Genomic DNA, 23,314 nt, shown 5'->3' with positions numbered 1-23,314 from the left:
TTCAGGAAAGTTTTTTCTAAATTCTGGAAATTAATCCTTTCTGTGTATGTCTTTTTCTTTTATGTCTTTTATTTTTAGGGTCCTGCTTAGGAAGCATTTCTTACCCTAAGATAATATAATGGAATATAATTTAGGTATTATGAATCTAGGTTTTTCCTTTGTCCTTTTCATAAATTTATCTTTTCTTTCAGGAATTTTTCCTTTCACAAATTTTCTCCTTGCTCCTTGGAACTCCTTAAGCCAGTGGCTTTTATTGCCTTTGAGGTGGTGGAAAATAACAGCTAAAACAAAAGGGTGGCTTAGTTTTGAATTTCAAATTACTTTTAAAAGGCCATAGAACAAAAGACAAATCAAGAAGCCATGGCATTTTTGATTCACAATGCTTTTTGACAAAATGAAAAAAAAAAATCCTTCTTTTTATAAGCTTATATAACTGAATTTATTCATCTCTTCAAAGTTTCGATTATTTATTGACTTATAACCCTCTAGGGCTAGTGACTTTTTAAAGGAATTGCTGTAATGACTTTCGGGATTTTTTTTGTTGTTGTTCCCTTATTAAGAATTTCTACTTCTTCTTGGGATAATTCATATCTTCCTTTAAAAAGCCATATGGGAGGCAGAATAATGCCTAAGCCTTTAATTCCCAGAGTCTATGAATTTGTTACCTTACATGGCAGAAGAGACTTTGCAGGTGTGATTAAGGTTAAGGATGTTGAGATGGAGACAGTATCATGGGTTATCATGGTGGGACAATCTAATCCTGTGAGTTCTTAAAGTAGAAGAGGAAGGCAGAAGAATGAGCTAGAGAGAACAAACTCAAGAAAGAGGAGAGAGTTCAAACATGAGAGGGGCTTGGCCTGGTGTTGCTGGCCTTAAGGATGGAGAAATAGGGCCATAAACTGGGGAATATGTCATCTTCCAGAAGCTGGGAATGGGTCTCAGCTAACAGACAGTACGGGAATGAGGACCTTGGTCCTATAGTTAAAAGGAACTGAATTCTGTCAACATAGCAAATCAACAAGGAAACAGATTCTTCCCCAGAGCCTCCCGAAACCTTGATTTTAGCCTAGAGAATCTGTTTCAGACTTCTGACCTAGAGAAATGTTAAATAAATTTGTATTGTTTACATCACAAAGTTTGTGGTAATTTTTACCTCAGCAAGAGAAAACTTTGTCTACATTTTCAACTTACAAAGTTGTATATAGTAGTCTCTTACAACAACTTATCCTTCTTCTGTATCTTCAGTTATTTCACAATTCTTATTTTGAATGTGTTAGTGTTTTTCTCTCATTTATTCTTGATCGGACTTACTGAATACTGGATTACTTCACTGCTTTTAAAGAACTACCTTTTGGTTCACTCATGTAATCTGTTTTATTATGTGCTGTTCATCTTTTCTTTTATCCTTATTCATACCTTTACTTACTTTAGTTTTATTTTGATGTTCACTTTCTATCTTCCTGAGCTGTATGTTTAGATATTTTACAGTCTTTCTTGTTTTCTAATAACTGCATTTCTTCTGAGTGGCCTTTTATCTCTGTCTTTCAGGGTTTTGGTATTTGGCACTATCATTATCATGAACTTCTACATTTGTACTTTTCAAACATTTCCTTTTTAGTTCAAGAGTTCTTTAAAAGAATTATTTTACCTTTACAAGTGATGGGATATGTGTGTGCACAAAATAAATAAGTATTTGGGAGGAGGGGGTAGCAGGTCTGTTGATAGACCTAAATTCTTACATGTCCCCAAATGTCTATTTTTTTCTTCCCATTTGAATGTTAGCTTGGCTGAGAATAAGATTCCAGTTCAAAACAACTTTTCCTCAGAACTTTGAAAACAAACTCAAATGTCTTCCGGCCTTTGGTTTTACCAGTGAGAAATCTGATGTCTATCTGATGATTATCTTATAAACAAACTTTTTGTTTGTTCTCTCTGGAAACTTTTAGAGTTTCCTTGAAGCTTTGTAAATCTTTTATGGGGTTCCTAGGGTGTGGCATTTTTACTTTCATCCTGCTTATGGGATTTTTTTTTTTCCATCTCTAGGCCAATTTCTTTCTTCAGCTTGGGGAAATTTTCTTTATTACTCCTGTGATATTATACTCTACTTATGATCTCCAGACTCTCAATATTTGACATTACAGTTCAATTTCTGAATTAATCTAAAATTTCAGGTAGAAGCATTAAATTTTTTTATACTCCTAGAAAAAGTTAGCATTTTGGTGACCACTATAACTTTTTTTCATTTTCTTCCAAAATGAAAAAATCGTTGTAAGCAGTTATATCTATTAAATCTTACAACATTTAGTTGCCTTGAACATTTTCTGAAGGGGGGAAGGCATTATATAACAAATCTAATTATATGAAATTTGCATGTAAAATTCTATCAAAATCTGTTGAAAAGTTTTTCCATTCAAAAGAAATTACAATATAATAAAATAAAAATCTTCAAAAGCTTTCCTGATTTGTATAAATCAATTGTTTTCATGTTGAAATTATATTAAGACCCAAAAACCTTTTCTTTGATTCTAGATTTTATATACATCGTAGCTGGGCACTATTAATTTTTTTCCAACCTTCTCTACATACATATTTCCCTAGTTTGCCTATTCCCCCCCCAAAAAAAATCAGAAAATTAGAATACACTTCAGCAATGTGAATTTGCAAAATGTTTGTCCATGTGTATATCTGGACCTTTACATATATTATTTCATTTAATCCTAATGGCATTGTGAGATGGTTATGTATGAGAAAATTGAGGCTTGGATGCTTTAATTCACTTGCTCAAGAACACAGTTATGAATACCACTAGAAACATCATAAGTTAAACCCAGATTTGTCCAAACTTAAAAGCCTATGCTGGCTGGGTGTGGTGGTGGCTCACGCCTGTAATCCCAACACTCTGAGAGGCCAAGGTGGGTGGATCACCTGAGGTCAGGAGTTCAAGACCAGCTTGGCTGACCTGGTGAAACCCTGTCTCTACAAAAAATATATAAATTAGCTGGGCGTGGTGGTGTGTGCCTGTAGACCCAGCTACTGAGCAGAATCAGGAGAATCGCTTGAACCCTACAGTCCCAGCTACTTGGGAAGAAACAGGAAAACCCTGGAGGCAGAGGTTGCAGTGAGCTGAGATCGCACCACTGCATTCCAGCCTGGGTAACAACAGAGCAAGACTCTGTCTCAAAAAAACAAAAAACAAAAAACAAAAGAAAGACTATGCCAATATATATAATTAAATTTAAATTTCTGAATCCTGAAGAATGACTCCAATGATTATTTCAAAATGACAAACAATTTTGGAAATAAGCCTTTCTACCCAATTTCTAGGATACATATATTTTATGAATGGCTTTTCCTAGGAACAGAAAATATCTGATGGTCAAGCTTCTTGTATTCAATCACTAGCATTCCTGCTTATATTATAACGGACAAATTTCACTACGGGCACGAAGTGTGGTCATTATCAGTTTCACCTGCTGGGAAAAAAGCTAGCACAGTACCTGCACATTGTGGGGCTACAATAAATGTTTGCTGATGTCCAATCTGGAATATCTGAAAATAATTATATACACCAGTGCTGCTCAACAGAAATATAATGTGAGCCACACATGTAATTTTTATGTTAGTATTCACACTTAAAAAGTAAAGATAAAATTAATTTTAATAATCTATTATCAGCCTGACATGAAGACAAAATAAAAAATTATTGACAAATTTTACATTTATTTTTTTCATACTAAGTCTTGAAAATGCAGTGCATATTTTATACTCACAGCATACATTTCAAGAGCTCAGTGGCTACATGTGGCTAGGGGATACCATATTAGACAGCAAGGGTATAAACTAATGAACAGTCATGTTTTTTGTGACATGAAGGTTATTACATTTTGTGACTATTGTAACAAAATAAGGCAATGATGTGTCTGGGAGAAATCTTTAGAATACCTGCTTTAATAAGTTAGCTTATCAATTCTTAAAGGTATGAGAATAATTAAACATCCGGAAAGAATTTGAAAGCACTTGTTCCCTTGAGGGGCAACAACACCCAGAGGTTTCTTTTGCAGCTATTATCCTGCTTAGTAAACTTCCTTTACAGTGGTAATAATAAGATCAGCTCTTATCAAAACTTATCTGCGAACTATAAAATTTCAAATTGGTGCTAGTATTAATAAGGAACCTGGTCTACATCTCACATTAAAAACATATGTTTCTCCTCAATTATAAAAATTAGCTTACTAACATATTTTTGTGCCCTCTGGGAACATAAGCATCAGACCCTTAAGAAAATGGAGTCACCAGAAAATGTTCCCAAAGGGATGATGGAGAGCACAGTCTACTGTCCATGCCTGCAGGTTCTACACCTGGAGATTTAACCAACGGATCAAAAATATCAAAAAATAAAACATAAAAAATAACAGGCCAGATGTGGTGGCTCACACCTGTAATCCCAGCACTTTGGGAGGCCGAGGCAGGCAGATCATTTGAGGTCAGGTGTTAGAGACCAGCCTGGCCAACATGGTGAAACCCCATCTCTATTAAAAATACAGGTTGGTTGCAGTGGCTCACGCCTGTAATCCCAGCAGTTTGGGAGGCCGAGGCGGGTGGATCACGAGGTCAGGAGATTGAGACCATCCTGGCTAACATGGTGAAACCCCATATCTACCAAAAATACAAAAAATTAGCCGGGCATGGTGACGGGCGCCTGTGGTCCTAGCTTCTCGGGAGGCTGAGGAAGGAGAATGGCGTGAACCCGGGAGGAGGAGCTTGCAGTCAGCCAAGATCGCGTCACTGCACTCCAGCCTGAGCAACAGAGTGAAACTCCACCTCAAAAAAAAAAAAAAAAAAAAAAATTAGCAGGCTGAGGCACGAGAATCACTTGAATCTGGGAGGTGGAGGTTGCAGTGAGCCAGGAGGGCAACACTGCACTCCAGTCTGGGTGACAGAGCGAGACTCAGTCTCAAAACAAAAACAAAAAACCAACCAACCAAACCACAGAACACAAATAGTACAAATAAAAATACAGTATAACAGGCTGGGTGAAGTGCCTCCCATCTGTAATTCCAGCACTCTGGGAGGCCGAGGCAGGAGGAATGCCTGAGCCCAGGAGTTTGAGACCAACCTGGGCAACATAGTGAGAACCAAACTGTGAGACAGAGTGGTGGTGTATGCCTGTAGTCCACTCATTTCTACAATAAAAATGAAAAATCAGCCAGGTGTGATGGCACACACCTGTGGTCCCACCTACTCAGGAAGCTGAAGAGGGACAATCACTTGAGCCCAGGAGGTAGAGGCTGCAGTGAGCCATGATTGCACCACTGCACTCCAGTCTGGGCAACAGAGTGGGACCCTGTCTCAACAACAACAGCAGCAAACTCAGTATAACATAGCATTTACACTGTATTCGCTATTATAAGTAATCTAGAGATGAAGGATAGAAGAAAATGTGCATAGGTTATATGAAAACACTATACCATTTTATAAAAGAGACTTGAGTATATGTGGATTTTGGTATCCACAGGGGTCCTGGAACCAATCCCCCACAGATACTGAGGGACAACTGTATTTCCTCTAGAGATACATACGAAAAGCCCAGGTACCTGGAGTAGTCTTGCCTCAAGATAAAAGGATGCACTATCAGACTTCTCTGCCTTTTTCATATCTAGTATGCACAGAATCTGATCACATTTGTATGGCACACTGGGGTAGATGGATGAGGGCTCATCCAGGCTTCCCTGGGACAGCTCCTGAGCTGAGGGGTCAGTATTCTCATCAAGCTTGTAACCCGTAAGCTACACAGTGGTTCCAAAGCTCTCTACATACTTTTTTTTGTTTGTTTTTGACAAAGAGAGGCACAGCACTTAACATTTTTGTTGCACTAAAATTTAAAGCCTATTCTTAGAGGCACATTCTATAATATGCTGCTGTGGGGCCCTGCCCAATTCCCTCTTCAGGTCCAAGGCACTTATGTCCCCCAGCTGCTGGAAATGCTGGCTGTTGATGGCTCTCCTGAGTTCTTCTCTGGAAACTGCCCGCAGCTGAAGAGAGTTTCCTTGCCCAAGATCATGCCCCTTCCCTGGGAATTAACTCCAATCCAGTGACTGGTTTGGTTGACAAATAAAAGCCGGCCCCCTTGCCTCAAGGTGGACAACTCTAGAGGACTACCCCAGCCCCAGAGGGTTCCAGCAGCAACTGCGAAGCAGTTTAGCTCTCCCCCTGCCAATGTTGCTTCTTTCACTCCCCAAGTACTGATCTCGAGGATGCTGCCCAATAAATGTCTTAACTATGAATCTGTATTACAGTTTGGTTCTCAGGATTTCTGATCCATGACATTTATTTAACATTATTTTACATTGTAAGATGTTCTTAAATACATTAAATATAGGCTCATTCTTAAGCCACCTAGGGTGTGCATGTATTAATGCATGTATGTAGTCCTTCACTCATGATCAAACATCAGGGAACAAGCCCTATGCAGAGGGATCTCATGAAATGCCTAAAGAAAGCTCTGTCTAGCACTGGGGAGGGAAGGATGAATGTAACAGAAGCTCTTAAGAAACTCCCAAATAGCCATACAAGGAATACAGACTTGTATACACACTAACCTACAACCCTAGGCAGCAAAAGCGAACACGGAAGTACAAACAACAGCACTGTGTGTGCACAAAAGGCGGGGTTGTCCAGTCTTGTCTCAGACAATTAAGAGTGTGAACTAGATCTTAAAACTCAAAGAGGAAATGGTAGTGGTGGCTCAGGGAGGGTCCTTTCTAGTGGAGACCACAGTGTTTTCAAAGGAATTGTACTAGGAACATCTAGCTTAATCACGGCCTGATTAAAACCTTTGGTGCTCCCTGCCATCAATATGTAACTGAAAATGCTATCAATATCAAAGTAAAAAGAACAGAGTGCTTTCTAAAAAATGTGATGATTATTTCAAGGTTTTCTGGGGGAGGATCAAATATCAATTTTTTTCTAAAGTTGAAGGTACCCCATTATACACCATGGAATTCTATACAACCATAAAAAACATCATCACGTTCTTTGTAGGAACATAGTTGGAGCTGGAGGCCATTATCTTTAGCAAACTAACACAGGAACAGAAAACCAAATACCACATGTTCTCACTTATAAGTGGGAGCTAATTATGAGAACACGTGGACACAAAGAGGAGAACAACAGGCACTGGGGCTTACTTGAATGTGGAGGGTGGGAGGAGGGAGAAGATTAAAAAAAATAACTATAGGGTACTAGGCGTAGTACCTGGGTGATGAAATAATCTGTATAGCAAACCCCCGTGTCACATGTTTACCTGTGTAACAAGCCTGCACATGTACCACTGAACCTAAAATTCAAGTTGTTGTTGTTTTGTTTGTTTTTTAAGAACAAACCAAGTTGCTGGTACACTAAACATGAGCTTAGTTTCCCTCTTGGTCATCCAGTCCTGGGGAGTGGAGGATAGAGGGAAGATAAGGCCAGATCAAGGGTCTGACAGATCAAGAGCTCCTTATTCTTATGTTAAGGGGTCTGGCCTTTATTTCATTGGTGGTTGATGGCAGTTACTACAGATTTTAGGCCAGAAAATTGAGTGAGGATTATAAGGGCTTGGTTGAGTGAACCATCTGTTGCATTGGTTCAGGCAAGAGATTATGGGCTTAAACTGAGGCTGTGGTGGTAGATTTGAGAGATATTTATAGGGTAGAATTCCCCAAGCCAATATCTGGTGGGTCAACACAGCTAGGATTGAGTCTGAACTCGGTTGCTATCTAGTTGTACGGCCTTGAACAAGTCACTGACCCTCCACTGGCCACAGTTCTCATCTACCAGTGGCTGTGTGTCCTAAATGATAATGTAAAGGGTTTAGTGTGGTCTCTAGCATATGCTCTCCGTAGACATAAACCATGTCTAGCGGAAGGCACAGAGATGGTTTCCAAATCTAGAGCATATAGATTAATATGCAATACTCTGGATTGTGGAGTCACAGGTTCTCTCTTGATAGGATTATTCTCCTGTTGAAACCTCTCCTGGTAGGACACTGGCTGCACTTCTCAATGATTTCCCACAGATTTCAACTAACTGGCACTAGGTACAGAGTCATCATATATGTGTCACATAAGACTGCCTGGCAGAGCAACTGAAATCCAGGCCACAGTCTGCTTATTAAGTCATGTGCCCTGGTGTGAGCTACATCTATCTGCACAGAATAAGTTATCTTTTTTTTGTTAGTTGCACAAAGTTATGGATGAGACATAGCTGTGTATAGCTATCTTATTTCCTCCATTCATTCTCTTTCTCTCTCTGAAACACTCAATAAAAGTAGTGTGCCCTGTGTGCTCTATGTCAATGGAGGTAACTTGTCGAGAGCCTAAAATGACTGAATGAGCTTCATAGGCATCAGTGGAGATTCCTGACTGCAAAATGGCTGGGAGAGAAGGAAAGAGGAAGGAAAAATAATGCTTATTGAGCTCTTACTATGTCCCATGAATAATATTTTCATGGATTTTCTCTTACTAAATTTGATGCAAAATAAGAAAAGGGGGTGGGTATGTTACTAAACAGACAGGTAGAACCTCAGTACACCTGAGGTCAGCTGAGGAAGGTGGACACTGGACACCCAAAGGCAAAATGTTCAGGAGGCTAGGTCGTCTACGGGGGGGCCTTGCTGGGAAGGTATAGCCTAGATGAGCAGAAAGGGAAAAGCCTGAAAACCCCTGTTCTGTGGCCACAGAAAGGGGATACCCTTGACTTTATATAGTGACCAAGACAATGAGGCATCTGGTCCCTATATAGTAATAGTTTGTTTCCTTGCAGACCTGAGTGATAGACAGCAAAAAGGCTAATGTCTACTAATTAAAGACATGCATCTTGCTGTCACAAGAGTGAACAGACACAGGTTGTACTTGAAGCCCCTGGAATAGACATTCTCTAGCCTGACCACAAAAGTCAAACACTGTTGGATTGGGTACCTGCATGCAAACATGTGTCTTTAGAATATCAGAAATAATAATTAAGAAAAGATAGATGTGTGGAATGAGCTCCTTAATTATTTGATTCTGAGAGTCAGAGAGGTATTTGAGGAAAGCACATAATGGTGCTATCATTACCACTACCTGAGCAGGTAGCACCCTAGAGCCCTCACTATGCAACAGGTGCTGTGATGATGTCCAGCAACAAACCTTGAAGCAGCTGCTCTTATTCTCTCTTTACAAGTAAGAGGTTAAGTAACTTCCCCAGGTCATCCAGCAAGGCAGCGATGGAGCCTGAATTCAAACTCGGGCTTGACTCCAGAGCCCATGCTAGACAAAACTGTACCACCCTCCCCCTCCCAGAAGGGTTGTGCCATGTGGGATGATGTAAATGTGACCTAAAATTAGATTAAAGCAAAATGGAATGAGGCCTTTTGAAAGTAAAGGGCAAATTCTGATCTTGTTTTCAGTCCAAAAACAACTCATTTATTCAATGTCTTCTGGAATAGATGTTCCACAAAAATGCATTTTCTAGCTAACCGACACTTCCCAAAATTCATTTTACATCTATTTCTCTGTCTTAAAGTGATTATACTGAACATAATGGAAATACTTGTTGTGCTTCAGGTCTATCACGTCTCAACAATAACCAGAGCAGCCAATCAATATAGTGCCATCTATAAGGACCATTTTTTGGTTTTTTGGTCTCTTCCCTCACTCTTGTGAGTGGAAGCTGTCTCTTTTTCTTGTCATTACTCTGTTCTACCCCGGTTGACTTGATACCCCTCTCCTTGTTCTACCAACTTGCTGCTTTTCATTTACACTGGGACATTTTTGTCAGTGCTTTCTTCTTGATGGGCCAGAGAGAAAGTCACCTCCAAACAAGTGAGCTCTTACCACATTAATGTGACTCCCACATTATGCCTCAATTTAATACGTATTTTTTTCTCCTGGTAGAAATCATAAGAAACTTAACAATGGTTACCCTTGGGGAAATGGGCTGGCAGAAAGGTGGGAGAAGAAAATGGAGATTCCCCCCACCCCATTTTTCATGTGGTACCTTTAATTAATTGGAATCATCTAATATCATATATTTTAGTTTTACCTTAAGAATATCAACAGTGGTTACCTGGACAGGAACTTTCTTTTTTAACCTTTTTATATTTAAGACAATTTGATGTTATAGATATCTGTGTGTATGTATGTGCATATTTACATCCATAACACAAATGTATACATACAAATATATTTTTAAAGATGCCTATGGAAATTATTTTAAAAATCTGTATTTCTTTCCTAAAGGTACATTACATGTTAATACCTAAATCTAGTCATCCCTCAGTATCCATGGGAGATTGGTTTCAAGAGTGCTGTGGATACCAAAATCCAAGGATGCCATAGTCTCTTATATAAAATGGCAGTACTATTTTCATATAATGTACGCATATCCTCCCTTATACTTTAAGTCATCTCTGAATTATTTATAATACCTAATACAATGTAAATGCTATGTAAATGGTGGTTATACCATATTGTCTAGGGAATTATAAGAAAAATGTCTGGACATGTTCAGTGGAGACTCATTTTTTTTCTGAATATTTTTGACCTGTAGTTGGCTGAATCCAGAGATGTGAAACCCATGGATACAGAGGGCTGACTGTACTTCTGTTGTTACAAATTCGAGATTCTCTTTAAAAATAACATGTGTCGTGTATGTGTGTGTATAAATTTGTAAATATCTCTTGACAAAGGTTTCTGGGGTAAGTATGCAATTTCTAAAACTACTTTTGAAGAACCTCACTGAGTTAAGTCTTTGATAAACAAAGTTTGCTGTGGCTTTTTTTTTGGGTGTGTGATTGCAACCTACACTGCAAGATATAAAATGAAATTTTTGAATAATTCTTTAAAAATTACTTACTGATCTAAATTATAGAATCTCATTTTATATTCAGGCTTTTTCTTAAAAATAAAAAGCCCATGTAACTGCTGTGTTAAAAGTCAAAGATACAAACATAAAATTTCATTAAAAAGACTACCTATAATCAAGGAATCATCAAAAGTATTGATATTTACTTTATTTCTTGAAATTCACTTCACTGATTTGAAAAAAGACACTTGGGAAAGTCTAACTAGTTTAATTCCTTGACACTGATTATATTAAGCATAGATAGAATATTTTTTTGCTGCTACCACTATTTTGGTTTACTTCTACTTCCCTTTGCTTCTTGGTGCTTTTCAGGGAATACATCGAGGAAGACGAAAAGTGACTTCCCCAAATTAGGTAGGTGTACTCTCATTGTCTATCATTGTCAAAATCATTACCACAGACTAAAAACTATTTATTTGTGATTCACATCTATTAAAGTTGCTGGAACTTTCCTTATCAGACTGATACAAATCTCTGCTATGGTATGGGAGGCAGAGGCGATTCTGAATAGGGTATCTAGTAAAAGAGCTGGTTCCCGACTATGTAGTCTTAACTGGGTCATCTAAAGCAAAGGTAATGCCCAAATGACCAGGTAAAGCTGTAGGGAAAGCCAAGGGACCAATGAAAACAGAGTTTGACACAGCAGCAGGCACTCCATAAATACTTGTTGAATAAATGAATGAGATAATTCTACTTATATAACACAAGGTATATGAACAAAACAATATAACCTCCCTCTTTGAAGTTCTAGTTAAACAGTTACATTAGTGCTGTGGCTCTGGTTTGTAGGAAAAAAACTGGATTTATCAATAATATAGAAGCAGAAGTCAAAATAAGCAAGCCAACCCTCAGCTTTTCTTCCCACAGGTATAAGTTGGGCCTCATATCCCATGTCTTGCAGAGAAGCCAAAGATCTACTCTGTAGCAATTAACATTGGGACAACAAAACACATGTTAAAAAGTTGCCTGTGGGGCTCAGAATTTAATTTTAGAAAATAAATTTAAGTCTTGTAAATTCTCTCCATATCAGACGATCACATTTATATTCATCTAAGTGCAAAGCTAAAGAGAAATCATGTAGACATTATCTGCCTTTCCTCTTGTCCATGCTATCATACTCCTTTATTATGTAGATCATTCAACAGACAGCAAGAATGAACAGCTCTTCATGGAATCCCTGAGTTAGAAAAGCCCTTGAAGTTCATCTGGTTCAATTACCAGAATACCTCCAGAAACTACGCCTGTGAGACACAGAATTATATATAGAAGTGAAAGCTTACTTCTCTATTGCCACAACATGGTGGGTTTTTGTTTTTTAAGTTAACCCCATACATCAATCTCTTAATCACAACCCATTCTTTTCTGTTCTCCCCTCCAAAAATGGATAATATGAGGACATATCATTATTAAAGCAGTATTTTAATACTACTAGCATGACTATATGGATATTTTAAATTAAGAAAAACATGATACGGATTTTAATTAATACTGCTATCATTTTAGTCTGAATTTGAATAGAAGATTCTTAAAGTTACTCCAGGCTTCCATTTAACACGGAAATCCTCTCTACGGCATATTTCATCTAAAAGACTGCATAATAAAAGATTAATGCAGCCACTTTAAATATTTATATGCTTTAAAATTGCATAGGAGGTAGATGATCACTTTTTATATTTAAAAACTACATTTTTTTCTATATTTTGAACAAATGGATATGATATTTAAACATTCTTTTTTAAAAACCATTGCCAGTTACCATATATGAAGATTTGCTAAACTGTACTTTGTGTTAATAGAATTCATAATTCAAAGGCAATACTTAAAAGCATTTCAAAATCAGGTTGTAATTATTTCAGGTAAAATATAAGTATTTCTGGCTAATTATAGCACATAAGGTGTTCTAATTTCAGAACTAATTGGTCAAATATTGTCACAGATCACCAGTATGACAAAAAGAACACCTCAGTGTGAGCTGGCACACAAAGTATAGTATGTTATAATAACCACAAAATATAGGGTGAATCTTATTTTGCAAAGAGGCTTGTGCACACCTAATAGAAAACCCACATCACAGCCATATTCGGCATCACCAAGGTATGACATGAGAGGGAACTTTTGTTCTAAACAATAGTGCCACTCAGTGGCTGAACAATGGTAGTGAATTAAAAACAGTATGAATGGAGGGTAGGCAAAAAGAAAAATGGAGTTTTGGAGTAGGCAATGATAATACTGTAGGCAAAGAAAAAGAAACACTATGTTGTTATGGTAACTGTACCTTGGAGGTCAGTTAGAGTCTGGACAGGAACAGAAACCTGAGCATCGCTTCCTGTAACTACATCGCCTGGATTTCATAAGAAAAAATAATTAGATTTCATAAAAAGGAAATAATCAACTTCACTTTTCTACTGAATGTTCTAATGCTTTAATCAAATTACTAAAAATACAGTACAAACCAAAATAATGCACAAGCGTAGAAAAATTAATATAAAGTATTTTTAAAGAAAATAATTTTTGAAAGCATGTTTCCTAGGAATGTTTTGTGTTTTTCTTAAAAAAAAAAACACAAACAAGTTTCAACTAGAGTATAGGAAACTTCAGCAGTCAAAAGATTTTGCTGAGCATATTTCATGATGCTACAAATATTAGTGTGATTTTATATTTTCTCTTTCATCCAAAATTGTTATATGTCATTTGTTTAAAAATAGGCATTCTTTTGAAATTGATTTCCTCCTATATCAGACAAAATTTATTTTTAACTAAACTTGAAACCAACTTCTTCAGTGATAAGATAAAGACCTAAATAAGTTCTAATTTCATATTAAGTAATGAAAAGATTTCTTAAGTTACCACATGTACTTATAAATGTCAACATGTAAAAATAAATCTGTGAACTGCATACCCTTAACTTGATATACTTATTATAGGCAAGATTTCATTTACAAATTGGACTTATAGTAAGTGCTTAAAATAATGACATGTTCAAATTCAAAAAGCAATTTAAAATATAGACAAAGGAAACAGGAAAAAAAAAAACCAAGTGCATTTTAAGAACATAAGAAAGGAAAAGGAGCATAACAGGAAATCTCATGAAGAATCTGAGGTGCACTAACATTTGGAAGGAAGACTTTTTGGTTCTTTGATTTCCTTCCTGGATGACAAAGTTCAACACTAAGCGTAGTCACTGTTAACAGAATCATTCTCTGGATATATCACCATCTGAAGGCCTATGCTATTTTCAGACAAGCTAAAGAAAAAAACATTTTAAAAAAGCATCATATTTTCTATGTATGATCATTTATGATTAATGGACTTGTTTCCCCTTGAGCTTTTATATAATATATACAGTAGTAAAAAAAAATCAACTTTTGAGTTAAATGACATATCCTCAGTGTTCTGACCACTATGACTTACAGTATGGCCAGCTAATCTGGAAACTGCTAAGTTGTAATTATACCATCATCATCAATTAACAGTACACACATTTAGTCTCCTATAATTGAAATAAAATCTATAAATAGGAACATACCACAAACAAGTGATAAATAGCTTTTAGTGGAAATGGGCCCCAGATTTTCATAGCATGTGAACTCTAAATTCACTGATAAATGGTGTGCCTACTTTCTGTATATTTGAAGGAGATTTTCAATTCTGTGCCTGCTACCTGTTTTACTCTGCTGCTTCTAGATCACTTATTAATGTATATTTAGAGACTGACCACTCATTTTAACATTAAATATCACCAAAAAAATTATAGGGGACATCTGGGCTGCTCCTTCACTATCCTACCCCAACACATAGACAAACTACACAACGTACTTCAAGCAACACATGTGAGTTTGGATTACAAACACAACTGTCCCCCTATATAAGCATATAAGCACAAGTAATTGAAAGTTAACTGATTATGAAAACCATAAAGTTTCATCTTTATAAACAACCATTTTTCAACATAACTTTCAAATTTTCCAGCAGAGTACACTAAAAAGACTATTACATTATCTTTCCTCAAAGGCATTAAGTAGATGACTCTGTTCTGAGATAGAAATCACTTCGCAACACAAGCCTCCTGAGAGGCTAAATATTGTGTTCACTGATCTATGGGACCAGGTGATATGCTTGCAGCTTTGTCAGTGTGACAGCACAGCAGGATACATGTGGGAAGTACCAGCATAAAGAACCAATGTTGGAGAAGTATTCTTCATTGTAGAGTTAATCAATACATGCTCTACCAAAACAACCATAGATTTTTAGAGGTGGGAGGCTCTCCAGGGATTAGCCCAGATCTCTTATTTCAGGGTGAGGAAACAACAGGGTCAGGGAGCTTCAGGGTGTTGCTTAGGGCTCATCAATGGATGAATAGAGAAGAGCAGCAAACTACACTATCTTCTACTTCTATAAACTGTTCTCTTTGCCTTTTGTTTTATCCAAACCTTTGTGCAGGAAGAGGCATTAGCAGGAACATTTGTAGTTAATCTGAAGGTAAACAAGTTTTTGTTTTTGGTAGACTGACATGAGAAGAACAAACCACAAGTACAAATATAGAAGGGCTGCCAAACAAGGCTACTTCCTTTCAGCACAGGGATCAGTTAAAATGCCCTAGTGATAATCATGTTCCAAATACTTTGCTTAAGTGCTCTGTTGTCTCCTTATAAATGGGGACTTGGTTTTCATCAATTGTTCCATCTCCATGCACTTCCTTTCTCACTTACTGTGATATTAATACTTGACATTTCCTTGGAGACACAACTTTATATTTCTAGTCATTTGGCTTAGTTCCTTAGAAAATTTAAGCTACAACATTAAGAGATTCTCTGACTCATTTGCCTGCCATCAGTTAGAATTACAACTGACTATGGCTTGTTATCAAAGCAATATTGAAATCGTATTTGTTTAGAACAATAAAACAGTACAATTAAGAAATATGTAAAATAACATTCATTTCCATTCTGGAAATGGGCATATCTCCTGGCATTAAAATACATTTACAACATGCTAATGATTTGGTGTCTTTTTTTAAAAAAATCATGTGTGACAGCTCTACGTTAAAAATAAAAGAATGTAATTTTCAATGAGATTCGTTTTTTTTGAGACGCAGTCTGGCTCTGTTGCCAGGCTGGAGTGCAGCAGCGCGATCTCAGCTCACTGCAACCTCCGCCTCTCAGGTTCAAACGATTCTCCTGCCTCAGCCTCCTGAGTAGCTGGGACTACAGGTGTGCGCCACCATGCCCAGCTAATTTTTGTATTTTTAGTAGACATGGAGTTTCACCATGTTGGGCAGGATGGTTTCTATCTCTTGACCTACTTCGGCCTCCCAAAGTGCTGGGATTACTTGCGTGAACCACCACGCCCGAGATATTCTTATGCATCGTAAATTGAAAATTCTCATAAAAATTTAAATACTAATTATACAAAATCTAGTATTTTACATAGGCAAATAAAAACTGAATAGAAGGATAACATGATGTAACCAATAGAAGAATACAGACATGCATGTGTGTGTGCATGAGTCTGCACACTCATTGAATAATACTCAACATTTATATCATTGGGGAAGAAAGTCCATTGAACATAAGTTTACCAATTTAAATGGCATTATGTAAAACTAGAAACTAACTTTGAATGTAATCTCCTTAAACAGAGTATATGGAACATAGTTTTAAAATCTTACTGACAATATTACTCATGTTATTGTCAACACTAATTATTGAGCACTGATATAACAGAGGGATCCCTTTAAGACATGAATGATACTTGAGTCAGGATGTTTGCTCTGACACTAAGTGGCCCTAGACTGCTTGTGAGGTCTTAGGATTGCTTTTTAAATATTTTTTGCCATCAAGTTACAACTTCTTGCTTCTAGAGTACAGTTAGCAGAGTCCTACTACTAAGAATAAATGTAGCTGTTTCCAATTTCTTATGAAAAGGGGGACCTAATACGTTATGACTCTTCAAAAATAGGTGAAAAATAAGAGTACAAAGGATCAGAGTAAGAACCTGAAGTGATCTCTTATGAATACAAAACATGAGGGAGGTGAAGCTCTGGAAAGGCCCTGAAACAGAAATGAGCTTACCTGAGTCCCAGCAGAAAATTTGCTACCAACAGCAGTGCCCTCGCTCATCCAGTGGGAGATAAGGACTGGATGATCTCCCAGGTTTCCTCTGCTCTAACGTTCTGTGGTTCTAACTTTTAGTTTATGGACTCATACACTTATTTTGGCTGCTTGAAGTTTTCTTTAGTTTCTCTCTCCCCACTGCTTAAGATTCCAGTTTGTATTCCTTAGAAGTGAAGCAGCTGGGTGAGAGACTACAAGCCTAGTGGCCCACTTCCTCAAAACAACTGCAACACACCAATGAATGCTGTAACTAGTGAAGCCCCATGGTACTGGAACTTCTCATTTTGCATTCTCTTCTAGTGAGAAGCATTACTATGCAAAGTTAGCAGAGAACACAGTCAACTGGTCTCAATTTCTGTGTTGTGTTAATTCATGCCATCATACTACATGGGCACCTACAGGACAAAGTTGCAAGTATACTAGGATATAAATGTTAAAAAAAAAAATTACCTCATAAAATATTCTTAAGACTAACTCTAACATTCCAACTTTAAAAGAATCAAATATAACATATTAAAAAAGTAAGTTTTGCATTAATTTCTATTCTAGGAGGTTGGTTCTTCACAGGCAAGTGAAGAAATCCCAGGCTACATAGTGAATGTTTTCTTTGGATTTACTAGTAATTTTTCCTACCTTTGTTCAATTGTACAGGCATGCTTTCTGATTTCATCAGCCTCTGCTGCTGCTGTTGCTGTTGCTGTTGCAAGTGATGCCTTGGGGTCTCTGCTGAGGTCCTGGTAGGAATCACAACGGAGGAGGAGCTACTGCTGTTGCCTCCAGGTACAGGGCCACCTGCACTGCCTGGAGCCATTGCTGGGGAAATCAACTTTCTTCCAAAATTAATCAGGCTATTAGACACCTTATTTATATTCAGGGGAGCACCTTTGGCATTGGTCCTGTTAAAGAAAGAAATGGAGAGGCATTATTTACACTTAGAGGATGATTCTATTTCACATAATTAATTGGTATAAAAGCACACCTTGTCTGCTTTGAAAAAGGTTATTTACTAGACCAGCTATATAAAGTGAGAAGTGAAAATTTAAAGTTACTACAGAATAATAAAATAATGAGATTCTTAAAAACACCGCTTATGGAAAACAGTCTTATTTACTTTTCATTCATTCATTCAACAAATAGAGCCAACACTGCTGGGTTATGAGAATATAATTGCCCAAAATAGACACTGTTCCCTTCCTGGAGCTTCTAGTCTAGTACAGAAGAATATATTAATCAAATAATCACATAAATAAATATATGCTTAAAACCTGTGATTGGACTATAAAGGAGAGGCTAGGCAAGTCCTGAGGTCCTCACAGAAGGGGGCATCTATGAAACGAAGCTAAGAGTAAGTTTCTCACCAGCCCTGGCACATGGGTACTAGGCCAAATTTAATATGATTTTGAAAATAAATGTGTCTGACAGTCATGAAGTAAATTTCTAAAAGTTATGTCAAGTGCCCAGTTCTCTGCAATTGCAATCTATCCTTATTCTCTACCCCAGCGCTCCATATCCTCCTTCTCCACTTACCTGGTTTATTTTCCTCAATAGTACTTTTCATCATCTGACATACTATATATTTCATGTATTTATTTGGTTATCATTTGCTCACCTCTTCCAATCCCCATTCAAATACAAGTTTCATGAGGGCAAGAATTTTTGTCTCTTTTGTTAACTATTATATTGCCATTGTCTGGTACATCATAGGTACTTTATCAATAATATTTGTTAAATGGTAGCAGCATCTACCCATAGTCCATCTTTTCACCTGCCACAGTGGAAGATCAGACTCTCCATTTGTGCTTTGAATCCCATCTCCTCTGACCTTCAGAGAGTGTTATTCCTGCATCCTCCTCTCCTGCATCATCATTTTCTCCTTCTTTACTGTATCATTTCCATTAGCATACAACCGTGGTGAGTATATGTATACGTATGCTAAATTCTCTACTGAACCCTTGTTCCCTTCAAGTTACCATCCCATTTCTTTCTTTACTTATAACATATTTTTTCAAGGTATATTAAAGAAGCTTCTGCTTCCTCAGTCTTTGGTCCACTAAGCTCCAGCTGTGCCACTGCCCTAAAGCCATTCCTCAAGTCACCAATGACTTCACATCGCAGATCCAAAGGTCTATTCTTATTTGACTCTAGCTCTCAGCAGCTATCAACTCCCTTAACCACTACTCTCTCTCTCAAATTTTGTCTCGTGGCCAGCACCTGTATTATAACTGTGCCCGGCAAATAGAGGGCACCAAGTTAACATTTCTTAGATGAACAATTCCCAAATGACTCAGAATCCTGCAGTATCTCAGGGCTATTATCTTGAAGACCAGTTATGATTATAGATGATTTTAGTTGTAAAGGGGAGTCCAGCTCCATGACAATATTGAAGTTTGTGTTTTTAATGTGCCCAAATCACTAATATAAATGAAATAGCTCACATTTTGCTTTTTTCATAAAAATGGAAAATTGAAAATCAACTTTAAGAGATCTACTTATTTGATTTTAATTAACTTGATTTTTATTATAATTTCTTTCTCCCAGATCTAGCTGTCAGCACTTACATGGCAATTCTACTTTTAATATGACAGCTATATCCTTGCACTACTAGATGTTGCTGTAAAACAGAACAGATCCATAGTTCTATAATAAAAAGGAAAGAACACTAGACTTCTTCCTTCCATAAAGTTTTCTCTAATGTTACTAGCTAATGTTATGGGCTAGGTATTAGAGACTTACATTGCTTTTGGAGGTAGGACAAATCAAATTTAAAATATGAAATTCAGCTTTATAAAAGAAAGATCTATTCATTATAACTCAATGAAGTGTGAAAAAAATTTCAAATGGTTCCTTTGGCATCAAGTTTCATCTTTAAGGAATTGAGCTATTTAAATGTCCTTCCAAAAATTATTTAAAATAATGTTTCCTAATGGAGATAAGGATATAAAGTGATTATGCATCACTTACTTTCATTTTTTAGATGCTTCCTACTGAAGTAGAGCATTCTTAATTTACATTTACTATAGGATAGCAACAGAGAAGGCACTCAATGTATGTTTATTGAGAAAAAAGAATGAATGAAATGAAAAAACTCATAAATTCTGGATTAACTAGGCATTCACCTCTGGCATTATATTCCACTCAGCAGCCTGAATACATTCCCATTTCCTGTAAGTGACAGTATAAAGAAAAGCTATCATGGTACTGAAGTTCTGCTGCATTTTAGTTTTGCTTGTTTGCAAGTCAGGATTCATAATTCCCAGATATGAAGAAGTTATAATGTTGTTACCCTTTTTTATACACAAAAATGTACTAGTCAGAATTCCCATATTGCCAGTTGTAAAATTTATATGTTGATAAAAGTACTAAGAAAGTGCTAGAGCATTATCAAGAGAATATGGTTAATGCATCTTCATTACTACTAATAACCATGAAAAACATATAGATCAAGTTTATGCAGAGCAATTTTTCATGTGAATAGCTCTTAAAAGGGGATGAGCACTGTTTTCTTTTTTTGAACATTTTTGTTTTGTTTTGTTTTTAACCATGTTCTCCCTCCTTCAGTACCCACAGCTTCTAGAAGAATGTTTTTTTTTTTCAAAACAACAATTGAAGGTGATTATGTGTCTTCCAGATATAAGCAATTGTAAGTCATACAGAGAAAGCAATCTGTCCAGAGCTTGTCTGTTTTTCTAGGCATAACAGTTTTTATACCAAAGTTATCTAATTTAGAACTGAAATATGAGCAGCAGAATTCTTCATGTGAAATATTAAACAACTTCCAACAATTATTAATGGCTGTGATGTGTATGACCAAGTCATGTGTGCTAAATTAATGAAAATTAATGTAGTTGTCAAAGATCTGATGGACAGTGGGGATTAGATTAGATTAAAGATGGAGTGCCATGTGTTAATAGTGTTGAATAATAAACAGCAAGAGGAATTTGGAGTTAACAAGACATTGAATATCAAATCTAATGAGTAACCAATTTTGTGTAATTGAAGTCTTTCATTACTATTGTCTATCTACTGTTATTAAAAATAGTACTCTTTAGGAGAGATTATTTTAAAATTCTGCCAGGAACTTACTTTTGGCACAATCTCATTTAACAAGTTCAGTCAGTACCAATAGGTGAACTTTCTGAAGATCCAAGAATCTCCTCAAAATACCTGTACCAGCACCCTAGTCTGACCTGAATTCATTGTTGAGCTTATCTTCAGTTTTTAAACACTGGTTTCTCTTCTAGTGAGAAGCATTACTATACAAAGTTAGCAGAGAACACAGTCAACTGATCTCAATTTCCGTGTTGTGTTAATTCATGCCATCATACTGCATGGGCATCTATAGGACAAAGTTGCAAGTATACTAGGATATAAATGTTAAAAAAAACAAAACTACAAATTACCTCATAAAATGTTCTTAAGACCAACACAGTATCTGATATTTCAACTTTAAAATAATCAAATATAACATATTTAAAAAGTAAGTTTTGCATTAATTTCTATTTTTGGTTCCTCACAAGCAGGTGAAGAAATCCCAGGCTACACTGTGAATGAAAACAGGTGATTTTAGCTATCTCTTCCCAGATGTTTATTGCCTACTTGATGTCTTGCAGCCTGGCTTTCTGACCCGCACTCTACTGAAAGAGTTTCTAGGGCCTCCAATGCCTTCGTAGTTGCCAGTCATGGCCTGTTTTTATTACATTTCTATAAACTTTCTGAAGCTTTTAAAAAACCATTATCACATTATCACCTCTATAAAAATTCTCCACAACCTTTTCCCTCCTGGATCTAAGTATTTACAACATTCTAGTTTATCTCCTTTCTTCCTCTGTATTTATTTTTTGGATTTGATAATATCTAATATTTGTTTATTTCACTTTTTCTGCAATAAAATCTTATTAGATGCTTAGCTATACTTTTGTGAAAGAATCACTTCAATTTATTTCAAATTATTTTTCTCTATATTCTAATTTATATATATTTTTGTTATTTCTTTTCCTTGTGTTTTCCAAGGTTGAATACTTCCGTTCATTCATTCAATTATTCATCCTTTATTCTCCCTGTCTTCCAATAAAAGCATTTAAAGCTACATATACGCTTGGTTTTAACAATAGCATGAAAGTTTTCTCTCATTTTCTAAATAGCCTTGTTGGCTCATTTGTTATTTAGGTACGATTAAAAATTTCAGATGGCTGAGTTTGTTTGCGTTTAAATATATTACTTATTTTGATTTATTGAATAAAACAGAAATATTGGAGGAATGGAAGTGGGAAAATGTTTTGATTTTTCAAAAGGACTATGGAAAGGACAAACTAGAAAATAAACTGATGTATATAAATAATTTTACTAATTACTTAGAAATGAATATCTTTTATTACAAGTAGACAGTATGGTTCACTAAAAAGTCATTCCAAGGCAACTTTACTTCTTCATCTGACAGTGTGAAAGGTCTGTTAGATTTTGTTAAGATATGTCAGTACCTGTGGAAATAATGGAGAATAATGCATGTTCAGATATAGTGGGACAACTGCACCCCAAGCATATTGTTCAATATTCTAGCACCCACCAAGTATTACTGGTGATTATATGTGTCTCAGTCTTGGTTCACAGACTTGCTACCAATCCATCTTTTAGGACAGTCATAATTTTCTGTTAATGAGTTGTGTAACCATGAGAGAGTTATTTTATCCCATCTGGACCCAAGTTTCCTCATCCTAAAATAAGGGAGCTGAATTTTATGATATTTTAGGTACTTTTTAGATTGAAAATTCTACAACTTTGTGAATAGAAGAATGAAAATATGTGCTTATGGAATTTCAGACCAAAGGCTAAAGAGACACCCAATATATCAAATAAAAGAATCAAATTTTTAAATGTTTTCAACATAAAGTAAATGATAAATGTTTGAGGTGACAGATATGCTAATTATTCTGATTTGATCATCACATATTGTATCCATGTATGATATAGCACACTCTACCTCCAAAATGTGTACAATTATTGTGTATAAATTAAAAACAGTAGTAAGAGCAAAAAGAAAAAAAGACTAAAAAATTTGCAATTTAAAATAATCTCAACAGGTTAGCATGAAAGATTAAACATAAAATTTAACAAAGATAAATAAAAGCTCATGCAACTATTTTAGAACTTTTTATAATTGCACATTACATACAGAACAAGAAGGCATGGATAACATGAGTTTAAATTTGTAAAAATTCAAAACTCCCAAACATTAATGTTTTGATTGGGTTTGGTTTGGCTGACAAGACTAATATGAGTTCACAGTGATGATACTGAAGAAAACTATGATCCTTGGACTG

At 36.2% G+C, this 23,314-nt stretch overlaps 1 protein-coding gene across 2 annotated transcripts in view; it reads right to left on the bottom strand.

Annotated features, from left to right (window-relative positions):
• Window positions 1-23,314, bottom strand: part of TBC1D5 (TBC1 domain family member 5) — a 564,710-nt gene that overhangs the window by 68,108 nt on the left and 473,288 nt on the right. For both annotated transcript variants that reach the window (XM_015132185.3, NM_001258153.1), the window contains 2 exon segments: window positions 17,631-17,893; window positions 13,160-13,225 (listed from right to left, as the gene is read on the bottom strand). In XM_015132185.3, coding sequence (XP_014987671.1) covers window positions 13,160-13,225; window positions 17,631-17,893 — 329 coding nt within the window.

This window comes from Macaca mulatta, chromosome 2 (assembly GCF_049350105.2).
Source record: "Macaca mulatta isolate MMU2019108-1 chromosome 2, T2T-MMU8v2.0, whole genome shotgun sequence".
Taxonomy (NCBI): domain Eukaryota; kingdom Metazoa; phylum Chordata; class Mammalia; order Primates; family Cercopithecidae; genus Macaca; species Macaca mulatta.
Note: the sequence above shows the minus strand (reverse complement) of the source record. Positions and strands in the feature narration are given on the sequence as shown.